The sequence below is a fragment of the Oryza glaberrima genome, chromosome 11, assembly GCF_000147395.1.
Source record: "Oryza glaberrima chromosome 11, OglaRS2, whole genome shotgun sequence".
In the NCBI taxonomy this organism is placed as follows: domain Eukaryota; kingdom Viridiplantae; phylum Streptophyta; class Magnoliopsida; order Poales; family Poaceae; genus Oryza; species Oryza glaberrima.
In genome coordinates, this window is record NC_068336.1 from 15,129,053 (window position 1) to 15,143,922 (window position 14,870).

General features: G+C 40.5%; 1 protein-coding gene across 3 annotated transcripts; it reads right to left on the reverse strand.

Moving 5' to 3' along the window:
* Nucleotides 1-1,067: 1,067 nt before the first annotated feature.
* LOC127754984 (uncharacterized) lies at nucleotides 1,068-5,337 on the reverse strand. Of its 3 annotated transcripts, XM_052280603.1 has the most exons (10): nucleotides 4,890-5,018; nucleotides 3,671-3,947; nucleotides 3,021-3,097; nucleotides 2,664-2,892; nucleotides 2,364-2,518; nucleotides 2,196-2,241; nucleotides 2,010-2,101; nucleotides 1,813-1,909; nucleotides 1,630-1,686; nucleotides 1,068-1,536 (listed from the first exon to the last, which is right to left on the reverse strand). In XM_052280603.1, the coding sequence occupies exons 3-10, from the start codon at nucleotides 3,041-3,043 to the stop codon at nucleotides 1,432-1,434; spliced, it is 804 nt and encodes a 267-aa protein (XP_052136563.1). In that variant the 5' UTR covers nucleotides 3,044-3,097; nucleotides 3,671-3,947; nucleotides 4,890-5,018; the 3' UTR covers nucleotides 1,068-1,431. The 3 variants fall into 3 exon arrangements, with proteins under 3 accessions (XP_052136563.1, XP_052136561.1, XP_052136562.1); XM_052280601.1 differs by lacking the exon at nucleotides 3,671-3,947 and having other exon boundaries at nucleotides 3,021-3,100; nucleotides 4,890-5,337; XM_052280602.1 differs by lacking the exon at nucleotides 3,671-3,947 and having other exon boundaries at nucleotides 4,890-5,335.
* Between the last annotated feature and the right edge of the window lie 9,533 nt (nucleotides 5,338-14,870).

Consider the following 14,870-nt stretch of genomic DNA (forward strand, 5'->3'; position numbering starts at 1 on the left):
GAACTAATTTAGAATTTTGGTAACCGTCTTTCGCAGGAGCGCGCGGAGCGAGAGGAGGCGTGCAATCCCTAATCCCTCTGTTAATCCAACTTGCGATGTGAGCATTTGAACTTTTTCATGTTTTATATTAGAGTAAATTTCACAAAATTACACGTTTTGTGGTTCAAGTTGCAGAAAACCACTCACACTTTGACACTTGTCAGTTAAGTACATATATTTTGGTTGTGCAGTTTCACAAAACCATACTATCGATGAATGAATTCACCGCGAGATGACGTGGATGTTTCACCTAGGACGAGGACATAGCATCCTATTACCAGCCATCGCACGAAATTAATAGGATGCCACATCCTCATCCTAATGGAACAACCACGTCATCTCACGGGTGAATCCATTCATCGATAGTGTGGTTTTATGAAACTAAACTACCAAAATATATATACTTAAGTGCCAAGTGTCAAAATATATGTGGTTTTCTGCATCTTGAACCATAAAATATATAGTTTTGTGAAATTTACTCTTTATATTGTTATATGTGCATTTCTCATGAAAGTTAACAACATAATAAACTAGACTAGTGGTAGGCATAACTGACAGAAATTGAAAGACAGGAAAATGAGAAGAAGAACAATCGAAATTGTTGATTTGACCAAATGCCCACCCCTAACTGGAACAATAGGAGATTTTGATACATATTTATTTTTCCATTCTTGCAAAGAAAAAATATTTATTTTGCTACTGAAAAATTCTTTATTTTTCTCATCTGTTATATATTGCCTAATGTATATACCCAAATACGAACACGATGTTCTAGCATATAAGATTTCTTTTAGCAAAGTTTAAGCTGCAAGCTTGTAGCCATCCTGCAAGAAGATTTGTTCAAATTGCTAATCCACCCTCGAGAATGGGCCAGGAAATTAGGTCAAAACCTTGGCCTTGCCCGTGGCCCGTGGGATGGGCAAGGATTTGGGCCTTGAAAAAGGTATGAAACACACAGTCATAGGCAAAAACATTATAAGTTATAACTCAAGCTTTGCAAGTGACAAATGATTAGTAACACAATTGGTTTGCCTTTTCATAATTATCTCGCTCCCTTGAGATGATATTGTTGCTGATAAGTGTTAAGCACACGTTCTCCTTTTTTTACATGAAGAAATTCATGTGTTTTCCTTTTTCTAAAGAAAAAACTTCTGAGCTGTAAATGGTGGTACCATTGCTGAATAGCAAATAACACCTTGTATGCAAATCTACATGCTGTGTGCTCATTCCTATGAAATATTAACAGAAACCAAAAAGGGATGAAACTTTTTCCCCCCTGTATTTCACTGTACAGCACAACAATGTCGTGCCGGTCACTTCCGAATCAACTAGTTGGTCGATGCCTTCTTCTACGTCTTGCTTTCAAAATTAAACTTGGTTGTTCTTGTTCAACTATAACCTCGAAGCTGTGGCTGCAGTGGAAACCTTTGGACTAGGATTCTGAACTAGCACCAGCAATGGCTGTGAAGGACAACCTGAGTTGTTATGAGAAGTTCTCTGCAATGGTGCAATGTGTTAGACTCATAGATTTTGGTACTAGTGCAGTAGAGCTGCAAGTATCAGTGGTTTTGGTAGTACAGTAGTGCCTACCACCCCGACGTGCCAATGGTCTGATACGAGGCCTTTGAAATCGGCTGCATCCATTTCCTGTGCGTCGTCACATTGACAGCATGGGAAATTGTCATACTTGTGCAGATTAGAAAATATTAAAGAAATACTACTAAGTAGCAAGATTATATATTGTATAATTTTAGAACATGTTACTGAACTTACCACACTGTAAATAGGAGGCATAGCAATCTCCCAAGTTGATTTCATAAGGGGTACAATTGGAAGATGGAGTGATGCTTCAGGTATCCTGAAATTCCACCTAAAAATGGGAACAAGAACTGCGTCACATCTGCTTTGATCTCATTTGGCTGTTTTGCATTACTTTCTTCCATCTAGATTAAGAAATGATTTTGACTCACCCAATATACATGAATATGCAAAACTGTACCCATTCACGCACCAATACACGAAACCAGTAGTTATCTGGTGTATCATCAGCCCTCATGTACACCTGAAGGCACAGATGGCACTATTAGAATTTAGGAGCACTGCCAAACCAAACAGATCATAGCAGAACACAATGCCATAGTATGCATAAGTCATACCATGATGAATGCCACCAGTGCAACCTGCATTGTACCTTGAAATCTCCTGAAAAGGGGAAAAGATATGAATAAGGACATGACAATTTCTCAGAGTTTTGGTACTAAAATATTTTCAAGAATATGATGAAAAGGAAGATAGGAAATACAGAGTGGAGTAAAACTGCTTACTTGAACATTGTGTACTTTGTGTTCAGTGCCCCATGTAGTGAATGGATGTCTTCCTCCTCTATGAAATTCAGTTGTTCCCTTAGAAGCAAGAGGTTTTGGGATGTGCGGCGAAATATGATGTAAAATGACATAAAGTAGTTGATAAGAAGAAAGACCTGCACCAAACATGGGAAATCTCATAATATGCCGTACTCATGACTAATTCTAGAAGCCCAATGAGTCAAAATGAAAATAAAAAATAATGAAATGCTAAAAAACCTTTCAAAAAAGTAATTTTTAAAACTTCCAGTGAGGCCTTACTGTGAAATAAGGAACTGCAGCTTTGTAACCGATTAGACTGAGGTAGAGAAGGCATCCCAAACAAGCGGTTATGCGCCTCTCCCTGATCGAGAGGCGCTCGCACATGATGCAGTAACCGTGTGATATGAGCATGAACGAAACGAAGGAAGCCGTCTGGAAGAGATTCCCCGTAACGTACACGCCAAATGACATCCACAGCGAGCATGTCTGAAGGTGCACGCACGAGTACCTGGACATCAACCTAAAATTTCAGTACTAGAAAAGATTTGTCTGAACAGCTTTAGGGACTTGTTCGAACTCCGATCACTAGTATTCAGAGATCAAAGATGTAAGTTAACTTAAGTTCAAATTGCTCACCAGAACAGAAATGAGAGCCCCATTTGGAGGGCTTTGATCAAGGGCACCAAAGCCAGGATCCACTGAAGGTTATTTACCTGCTACAGGGAAACAAAATTGCTAAAGAACTAACATAATCAAATAGTTGAAACATGACTCTGAAACTGATACTACTAAAAAAGGCACATATAAGTCGGCACTATATGTGCCAGAATAGTAAAACCGGTACTTATAGTGCCTTTCCTGCCCATGTGCCCACCCACGCGTCCATCCACGAGCCAAAATGTCAAGAACCGACACCTTGATCCTCAAACATGTGCCAGTTTTAAAAAAGAACCGACAACTATTACTGCTGAAGATGCCAGTTTTTAAAAACAATGACACCTATAATTTATTATAGGTGCCGGTTCTTTTAAAAAAAGATAATTGCTCATTTGACCCTAATTTGAAACATAACTATCAATTCGACCCTATATTTTTATGTTTGATTATTTGACCCTGTTTTCAAAACCGATGTTACCTCTGACCCTGCTTTCACTATACCGTGGGTTTTTCATTTTTAAAAAAGCAAAAAAAATATATTTGCAAGCCTAAGTGACTAAAATGCCCCATGAATATATTAACCATGTCCTCCTACCACTCATTCACTCATTTCTTATCATCTGTCTCACCAGAGCACAAAGGGCGGGAGGAGCGACAGCGACTGCGGCTCGGCAGTGGCGGCGCGACGAGGAGGACCACCGGTGGTGCGACGAGCAGGACCACCAGCGTCGGCGACTGCATCGGCTCGGTAGCAGCTGAGTTGGCTCGGCGGCGGAGGGGTGACGAGGACAGGAGGACCGCCGGCGGTGGTTGCTGCTAAGGAGGGACGCCGTCTCCGAGTTCGCTGTTACCCGCAGTGAGAAGGGTGGTGCGGCGTCAGATGAGTCATGGTAGAAGTGGTTTTCCCTTAACAGAAGAGGGTCAGAGAGTATAGCTTCGGTTTTTTAAAAAGAGAATCAAATAAGCAAACTAACGAATCAATAGATAGATATATTCAAATAAGATCAAATGTGCAATTGCCACTTAAAAACCCCGGCGCCTGAATAAATCGACCGCGTCTTATCCAGTCCGCCCGTCCGTATCCCGACCGTGAGGATGCAACCCTCCCAACTCCCTTTCCTCTCGTCGTCCTTATCGCCTTTCCTCTCGCGATTCTCTCTCTCCCTCTCCTCCGGTCTTCCCCACCCGCGAGCACCGATGGCGCACCAGCGGCTGGACTGCCCGGATCCGGCGCCACTCCTCCGGCGGCCTCACATGGGGAGGGAGCTTCGGGGGGCCTCCCCACGGTGTGGACTCGGCGGGAGGCCTCCACGGCGGCGTGACGGACGGTGCAGTGGGTGGCCTCTCCCGGCGGCGTGACCATGGAGGGGCGCAGCGGGTGGCCTCTGCTCTGCGGCGGGCGGCAAGATCGGGCTGGTGTGCTCGATGGCGGGAGGATTCACCACGGTGTGCTCTCTCTAGCTTCCTTCCTTGTTGATTTTTGATTTTGTAATTTCGGTCTCTCCGTGCTGTTATTGGGTGCATGGTGATGAGGTTGTGAGAAATTTGTTCTCGATTCTTGGTACATACATGGATGATGATGATGATGATGAATGTGCTTTTTCGTACTAGTGTGATACTAGCTGCCAGCAGTTTAGTAGAATTTTGGTGGAAGAATCATTGCTCTAAGGTCCCTATTCAATGACCAGTCATTCAAAATGAAGCCATAATCAGTCTTCTAAAAAAAACCATAATAAAAAACTGCACACTACCATGCATACAACTGAAGAAAAAGAGCACCATGCCACCAAACACATCACCCGAATTCAGGGCAAAACAAAACAAAACGGCAAAATGCAGGGACAATACCTGGAAATGCCGACTCCTCCAGGAGCTGGAGGCCCAGCAGAAGCCGGAGGCCGCCCATATCGCCAAGAACCCGAGGTACAGCCACGGCAGAGGCTGATAGGCGCTGCTCAACACCGGGAGAGGAGACGAAGCGTCCTGCATCATCCTCTTCTTCTTCTTCTTCTTCTTCTTCTTCTTGTTGCACAGGTAAACCAAAACCCCTCTCAAATTTCGGTTGGAAGGGATCACAAAGTTCTCAATTGCTTGGATTTATGGACGGATTGACAAGAGATGCATGCGTCCATGCAGGACCAGAAGCTCATGGAGCAGTAGCCTGGATATATAAACAGACTTGACTTTGATTATTTTTTTCCCCTTCTCTTTTGTGCATGTCTTGGACAGACGGTTCTAGTATTAGGTTTGGCATTTTTTGGGGGAAATTCGTGCATGTGGCCGCCTTTTTTCTCACCAGAAGCTTTATGGGGGAGTGTAGGAGTAGTTAGGGTTGTTGCTTGTTGGAGAGAAAATACGGGAGGCAAACGTGTTTCTTGATGAATTTAAAAGGTGACGAAGAAACTTTTTAAATTTATGGTGAGTCTCTTCTCGTGTTCTTTTTGACTTGTAGATGTACTCCCTCCGTCCTATAATATAAGAGATTTTAAGGTTTTCCTTGCACTGTATTACCATTTGTCTTATTCAAAAAATTTTGAAATTATTATTCATTTTTTTTTGACTTACTTTATTATCGAAAGTACTTTAATCATAACTTTTCATTTTTTATATTTGTATAAATTTTTTGAATAAGACGAGTGACCAAATAATGCAAACAAAAACTCAAAAACCTATATATTATGGGACGGAGAGAGTATGTAAGTTTAAGCATTTAATCTGAAACTAATATAAAGTAGTGTCTCGATCGACCACAAAGAAAATAATCTAGGAAAATGTTTAGTCCACATCTAAAATAATCATTTTATTATAAAAAAAGTGTTTACCACATATTTAAAATAAGGGTAATTTTACTATTCTTGAGAAAGTATAGGGAGGTACCACATTTTACATATCTCTAGATGCTAAGTAGGTACCAAAATTTTTAGTGTTAATCTTGATACCTCCATGTACTTTCTTAAGAACTATAAAATTTCAACTAAATTAAAGTGTTTAGAAGTGTTTACTATATACCTGTTTATCACATGAAATGCGGCCAAATGCATTGTATTTGCTAGTAGGTACTCCCTCATGTGACACATTATCGTATTATGAATCTTCACATATAATTATCTAGATTCGTAGTATTAAAATATGCTACACATCTCTTTAGAATCCGTTATATTATGGGACGGAGAGGGTAGAAGACTAGAAGAAAAATAAAAAAAAAACACGATAGGTGGGCATATCTGCGCACGCAGTAAGCGAAGAAGAAGAAAGATCGTGTTTACAGGTTTCACATAGATTAATTTATTAACTAATTAATTAGCTAGAGTCAACACATTGTTATCTCGTGACCTCTTCTTTAGGATCATTGAGTGAGATAAGGCACGCATCATCAGCTCGATCAGCTAAGCAGTGCCGACGTTTAATCGGGGTGGACGTGTGGCGGATGGGGTTGGGCTAATTCATCCTACATATCAGTGGCAGTTGGCACAGTGGTTGCTCACTAATTCCACGTCTCCAAGAGACCAAGATGGCCTCTTTGACCGCATCAGCTGCGGCTGCGGAGAGAGAGGAGGCATTAGGTAAACCAAACCTCACCGAGTCTCGGATTACCCCCGTTGCCTGCCTCCGTACTGAAACCGAAACACCCATATCTGCTCCACGATGGAGCCTTCATATCAGAATTCAGAAGGAACGCCGCTTGCTCTTTCTTGGGCCCCTAGGCCGTGGCGCATCACAATGCAGGCCGCTATACCTTGTACTCCCTCTCTATAAGGGTTTTCGACTTTTTATTTGTACTGTTTGACTATTCGTCTTATTCAACAAATTTTGAAATTATTATTTATTTTATTTGTGACTTACTTTTGTTATCTAAAGTATTTTAAGCATAAATTTTCGTTTTTCATATTTAGACAAATTTTTTTAATAAGACGAGTGATCAAACAGTACAGTAAAAAGTTAAAATCCCTTATATTATAAGACGGAGAGAGTATATATACGTGCAAACATACAAGTGTTACAACAAACAAGCCAGGTAGCCTAGAACTTTGAACCTGAACGATGAGCACCATGCCAAACACGTTTTACAAAACAGAAAAAAAGAACCAACCATCTAGATTACACAAAGTACTCGATTTCCTGGTCAAGTTAGAAAATAATATAAAGTAAATCTTAAATTATTGATAAAAGTTGTCCAAGTGTGTTTTGTTTCTACCATCATGCTAGCCCCAAAGCTAGTTGGATGGTATTCACGTAGCTTGCTACACGCTTAGATGTGAATCAATAGACGAAATACATATACGTAGTTACGTACTTAGGTAGAAGAAATGTCGTACGGTGGGATGGTAGGCATATAGGTACAAATAGAACTCGAGATAACACATTATTTACAACTTAAAGTATAGTTCATATAGGTATTAAATTATTAATTTGGTTTTCTACCTTATCTTAACTAATTAAAATATTCATAATCTTCCTTTTGTCACCTGATTTTCATCCGTATGCGTGATTTTTTACTCGTCCGTGCGATCCGTCCCGGTTTTTCTTTCGCATGCGGTTTTTTGGCCCGGTTTTTTCCATCCGATTGTTTTTCTTGCACGTGGTTTTTTTTCCTGGTTTTTTTCCCGAATTTTTTATGGGTCCATCCGTTTTTTTCTTCACACCAGTTCTTTAGTGGGTCCGTCTGGAATTATATACAAAATCCAACATAAGAATTACATGCAGAGTCCAAATATTGGAATTACATGACCAAATAGGATACAAATAACTTCTCAACCTATATAGAAAAATTGAAAGCACAAACAAAACTCATACATGCACCAGAATTTGGTCTGGATACTGAGCAATCTCTCTCTCAACGCTACTCACGTATGCACCTAGATTTTTTTTTAAACTGAGCAATTCCTGTTCAACGTTAGACTTCGATCTGCGTTTAGTACATTTATGATGACATAAGGTAATTCTTTTGCCCTTAATGGAGTACACATAATTTATGGCATATAGCGAACAATTAGCATAAATCAGTCAATCTTAGAGGGAAAAAAATACGTGGAAACAAAACTACCATGCTTGGCAACGAAAATATCATAGCAACTCTAAAACGTTGAAATCAAATCTCTGCAAGCAATTTATAGAACCTGTCCAAATCATCATCCCCATAACTGCAACACAACAACAAGGTAATGTAGCTATTCACTGGAATCCTAATACACAAAAATAACTTCGTTGAATATCAAACACCAGCTTGATTGAATCTCAAACCTTAATTAAGTGGCAACCATCTTATATTAGTAATTCCGAAGAAAAAAAATCATCCATCTTTTATTAGTAAAAAACATTCACACCAAACTATTAACACAAATAATACCACTATTACTTCATTATATGTTTTATTTGCTGCACTTATTTCTGATTTGGCCAGCGTTATCAGTTCTAAAATGATCAGTATACTAATAAATAAAGATCAAGATCCTTATTCAAACAAGGAAAACCATCCTTCACTCCTTTGTAATATGAAATAAATTAAAATCCTAAACCCTATATCACAATTTAGCATAAATGATGAAGGAAATATAATCATAAAAATATCTGGAACGATAATTCAGTTTCATGAAAATTATATAACTAAATCCCCATTTATTTTATTTGAACATGTGAATTCGACCAATATGGAGTTACAGGTTTTTAATTAATATATAGTTGCACTTCTCCACCTAGATATGTGCTCTTAGTTGATCCACTCAAACTAATAAAAACAAATTAATTAAATTGTGGTCTAATTATTCTGACAAAAATGAAACCTAGCTCTAGAATTGCCGAATCATCATACGAAAAAAAAATACAAAGCTCATATCAGATTTTAAAAAGCAAACTCACCAGTTCAGGCTCCTTGACTGCGGCTACCGAGACAACCTCCCGTGACATCTCTCGCCTCCATCCTGACCACCATATCTGACTCCAATCCGCTCAACAACCCGCTAACCCCACAGCGGCAACCCACCTAACCTTGCAAGCACAAGTCACATGCTCTCTTAGGTGCAAAATGGAAACCTTGACATTGACACAATGGAACAACTATATTATAGTGGCGGAGAGGGAGGGTGTCGCCGATTGTGGGGATTGCGCAGCGGAGAAGGAGATGAGGAGATACGCGTGAGCGGAGGAGAGAAGACCGAGAGTAAAGAGGGAGAGAAAAAAAAAGAGGGAAAATGGCGCTCAGAAAAAGAAGAGATAAGAGCGGGTGGAAGGATCGAGACGCTCGCCACTCTGTCGGCTCTGCTCGGGTCCACGCTCTGATGGGCGATTACTTCTTTCTTTTTTTTTAAAAAAAAACAGGTATCATAAGCTATCCATCCATACTTAAAAAAATATACTCCAAATATATCCCTAATTAAATGGCATGCGGAATTAATCCCGTTGCTCCTTCTTCCAACAGCTCTGAGGAGTAATTACCAGGTGGTTCCAAGCACATATGAAGCGTTTCCTCATGCATCACTGATGCGTAGAGGTGGATGTCAAGCTGGCCCGGCTTGTCTGCAAGCTCGAGCTAGCTCGTTTAGCTCGCGAGCTATGGCGGCAAGCGAATGTTTAGCCGGCGACCACATAAAGGAGCTCAACCTCGCCGGCACCTCAACCACGGGGATGAGCTTGTTGACGACCACGGGGAGGACTGAAGGAGCTCGATGGTGGATGGGACGAGCTCGACCTAGCCGGCACTGCAAGTCTGTAACCAGGGGAGGAGCTTCACGGCGGAGGAAACGAGCTCGAGCTCGCCGGTGACTACGGGTAGGAGCTCGACGGTGGAGGGGATGAGCTCGACCTCCGCCGGCACTTGGACCATGATGAGAAGTGCTACGGTGGAGGAGACGAGCTCGAGCTCACCGGCGATGTCAGGTGCTTGGGACGGGAGCTAGGGGTGGGCAGCGACGGCATCGGCCCCTGCAAAAGAGGCGGAGAGTGGTGGCGGCGGCAAGCGCTGGGGGCGGTAGCTAGGGGTGGGCGGCGGTGGCGACGGGCACTGGGGGAGGGGGCGGAGAGTGGCGACGTCGGGCGCTGGCCGCTGGGGGAGAGGCGGAGAGCGGCGACGTCGAGCGCTGGGGGCAGGAGCTAGGGGTGGGCGGCGTCGGCGGGCGCTAGGGGAGAGGCAGAGAGCGGCGGCGTCGAGCGCTAGCCGGTGGGAGAGAGGCGGAGCGTGGCTGCGCCTCGGCATCGAGCGTGGCGTATGAGGGAGCTCAGCACCTCAGCCACCAGGAAGAGATAAGGAAGAGACCTAGGGTTTTGACTTTTGGTGCTCACTATTGTCTATTGGGCCTTCTAAATAAATGGGCCTATGGACTTTGTAGCCTGGCAGGTTGCTGAGGTATGGGCTCGTTAAGGCTTGCAAGCAGCTCTGGCTCGAGTTGGCTCGTTATCTTTAACGAGCTAAAATGCCAGCTCGGCTCGTTAGGAAAATGAAACAAGTCGAGCCAAGCCGAGCTTGTCACGAGTCGAGGGAGCTAATGAGTCACGAGCTTTCTGTTCACCCCTACTGATGCGGGAGGATACTCTCGGAAAAATGGCAGCAAAAAAACATTGCGCCCTATTGTTTGGGACACCGCAAAAATATTTTACGGGATGGAGGGAGTACTTTTTTTCATTGTCACAATCCAATTTAATCCATCGTGATGTGCGTTATTGGGCTCACACGCGTAGCCCACGGCTTAATGGTTTCCAAATTCCAAACATTTTGAATATAAAATTGGAAAAATCGAACTCTAATCTACCCAAATAAAGTCAGGAGAAGGAACTCCTAAATTGAGTTCTAATCGACCTTAATAAAATCAGCAGAGGAATAATCGGGAACTCCAATCCACTCAATAAAATTAGCACAGGGATCAACGGTATTGCAACACAAAGCAATTGACAAATCGATATGAGAATTGCGACTACACCTTAACATTCATGCCCGACATTGGATCGATGGTGATTGGCTCTGGTTGAAGACAAACAGCACTAGATCTAGCTTGGGGACCACTTGATGTCATGGTCACTACGACCTCCTCCACCACCATCTGTGTCTAGCTCTAAAGAATATTTAGTATATATATAACATACTAAATCAACAGTTTTTGTTCACTGTAAAATTTTTTTATAAATGGTGTTAAAAAGCACATTCCCGCAATACTAGCGTCGATAATTACATCACCATGGTATGAATATTATATAACAAATATTTATGAGCATGATGAGTGATATAGATTTTCAAAACTATATTTTGCCGACAAATGAACTTAAAGATGAAGACAAAATTTTGTGGGGCCAACTTGTCCAATATATTTTTTTATCAAAATATAAACATATGAGGTTTGGTTTTAAGATTTAATTCTAATGAATATAATGGTATAATCAAATCATAAATTGAACCAGTGGTTTTGGAGAAAAAAATGATTGAAGCTTTGCAACAGAAAAGTAAAACCTCCACATGAACATGCCACGTCATTAAAGGGCAATTAGAGATGGTTTACATCTGGCTGATTTCCTATGAAACAAAAGCTTGAAAAAAATCAGCCGGTAACATACCCTTAATTGCTGAAAGTTAGAGGGCATATGATTTGCAAGCTAGTGTACCCAGCGAGGCTTGCAAGCTATGATAAGACCTAATATCTAGCATGGAATCTCTAGGAAAGTCAAAGAGCAACAATTAAGTGACAGAGAATGCAAACTTTATTTTTTGAATAAAATAGAGAATGCAAACTAAGTGACATATCGAGTTTATCACGAGGTACAACGTACAGATTTAGCGATTGAGATTGAGCACATAGAACATAGAAGCAACTAACACTGATACACTCCCAAGTTATACTAATACACCTCCTATGCACTTCTTGCGATAGCTCCAAAAAAATAATCAATGAAGGAAAAAAAATACAACAGTGTCCCTGTCCCTAGCATTAATTCACCACAAATCTCACCACCAATATTGCGCACCCCCCCAAAAAAAAAAAAGAAAAATCTGCTCACCACCAGCACCCTGTCATTGTCTTAAGATAGACTCGAAAATCAGCATGCCAATTGGCATACTGACTGACTGATTTATAGCCTGTCACCATCACGAGCTTTTTCTATATCTCAATAAATCTTTCATGTTTATTAATAATTAGTTTTATGCCAATGAATTTTGTAACAAAAAATTCACATATTTGAAATGATCCCTTAATTAGTGATTTAATCCTTCCCTCATCACTTACAATCTTAATTTTTTTTAAAGATATGCTGAACACCTAAAATAAATATTATTGTATAGTGACTTAAAAATTTATAACTAAAAAAAATGTAGTAAGTGAAGTAATTCAACCACCTTTATCAGTTCAAAATTACCTTCAGAACCCAACCAGGGCATACCTACATATTTGACTCCAACCGTGGGATCTGTCTGATAACTAAAAAAATGTCCTAGACTCCATGATGTAAAATTTGCTAGGTTAAATTAGACCAGATTTTGTTTTTAGAATTGCATGTAATATTTTATTTTCTTTCAAATTATTCTTTCCTACAATTTTCCTATCTAATATTTAGTCTGCATTAATTTGGCCTGTAAAATTTCCTTCTTAGCTAACGTTGGTCTTTTTTTTTTGCATGTTATTTTCCTCCTACATTCAGCGCAGGAGTCGCCAGGTCAGCAGGTGAGCACAATTCCTTAGGTAGCCCTATAGAATAGGCTTGTACCTCTCGTACACGACCAAATTTGATGTAAATGGCCATTGCCAAAATTTTGACAGGATTTATTATATAGTTACCAAAATTTGGTAAGGTTAAAAATGACATTAAAGTGAACAGGCCCCAAGTACTATTATTTGAGGCAAGATATATATGATCCGTAAGGTGCAGGGAAAGACATTTCAAGCTAGCAAGTCTATGCCAAGAATAAACGAAGAGGGCCTAATTCTTCACGATGAGTGGCCTTCTATGGAACTGCATTAAAGAAGTTATGCATCCTTGTGATGACGACTGTTACATGTGATGGCCGGTTTGATGGCCCTGACTGCAATAGCGAGAAATACAGTGAGCATCACATGGCATTCACGTGAATTATAGCTGGACATCGACAAATCCTCAATCATCGTTCTTTTGTAAACCATTGTCATTGGCTCATTATCATTCTTTTGTCAACCATTCCAAAATACTGGCATTTTTGTAGTATAAAATAAATTCTCAATCCCGTGAACGGTGTTAAATTATTTGTTCACCCACACCAAAAACGTGACTCTGTAATCAATTAGTGCTGCTCTGTCTATAAACAAGTTCTGATGTAGCTAGCACTCATATCAAAGACATAGTTACACTAACATACCTCAATTTTGATACTAACTAGCTACCTAAATATCCATGCGCTGTGAAATGCTAAAACAACATAATCATGACCATAGAAGTCCAAAACAGCATATTTATATATTATGTATTGAGTCGAAAATAAATAACTTATCACATCATCAGAGTTCACAGAGATTATGGATGTTTGCCGTAGATGAAACAGTCAAAGGGAGTAACGGACAACACTTTTTATTCGTAGGTTAGAAAGCTATACATGTTTATTTTTCAAGGCTGACCACTATTGTAAGGACATGGCAGATGGTTGCAAGGAGATGGCAGACGGTGATCAGGGGAACAAGGTGCTCTCGAAGGATTATAACTTCGGTCATCTGTTGATGGAATAACAAAGAAACAAATTAAGATTCACAATGCCATAGTTAGAGTTGAGATCTGCGTGTATTTTTATAAAAATAACTCCTGCTCATTACATATAATGTAATTTTTATCCAAAGATCTCAAAAATAAATTATTGTATTTACATATATATTTATACTCCGTAGATTCAATACACAAAACTTGGCAACCATTACACATAAGGGAAGCCGATGGTGGTGTTTTCTGCATGTAGCATGGGAATGTGACAAAGAGTACACAGAAATGGGGCAAGCGTCGTGGAGGTACTTCGAGAAGAGTTCTGGTTTAGGACTTTAGGTTAAGGCCTTGGACCTATTAAGTAACCAGGCTAGACCTCTTTTTCTATCTTTTGTTGAGTTTGATATTGAAGTTTGTTTTGTGGGGTGCTGTAATGTTGAGCTGGTAACCCCAGCGTTACCTTCTACCGTACCAGAGCTATCTTTAAGCTTTCAGTAAAAGAATAAGGAGTTTGCTCCCTTACACTATATCATCATGCTTCCGAATCCACTGCCTAAACTCTCATGTTAACTACTTTCTCCATCGGAAAAATATTGTCACTTAGGATTCCAATTTTGTCGCAACAAAATTATCACTCTAGCTAATGCATTACTCGATACATTAATCACCGCCTTTTCAAATATCTGCCCATCCTTACCACAACCATATATCCTCCTTCTTTCAGCCCTACATTATTTACTTAGGGCTATATTGTCTTTTATTCTCAAATCTTAATCTCTAAACATCCTAGAATACCTTTTCTTTTCTTTTTTTAAATTATAATCTCTAAACAACCTAGAATGTCTTTTATTTGGGACTGATGAAATTTGACAAAACAAAGAAACTAATCACCCTAACCACTTGAGCTTCTAGTGAGCCATTCCATCCTAACAACCCGCAATAACCAACATAAAAAAATGGAGGAATAACTTAATTATCTCGGACACGCATACACCTCTGTACTATATCGCTATGTTTTACTTTTATGTGCTTGTAGGATTTATTGAAAACATAGCTGCACTGTCCAATATTTGATCAGCGAGGTAATATGTACCATATCCGCAGGATCCACCTCCGCTTGCGCTGCCCGCCTGACCGCTGTATCCGTATCCACCTCCATCCGCCCCGCCCCTATAATTACCACCAATT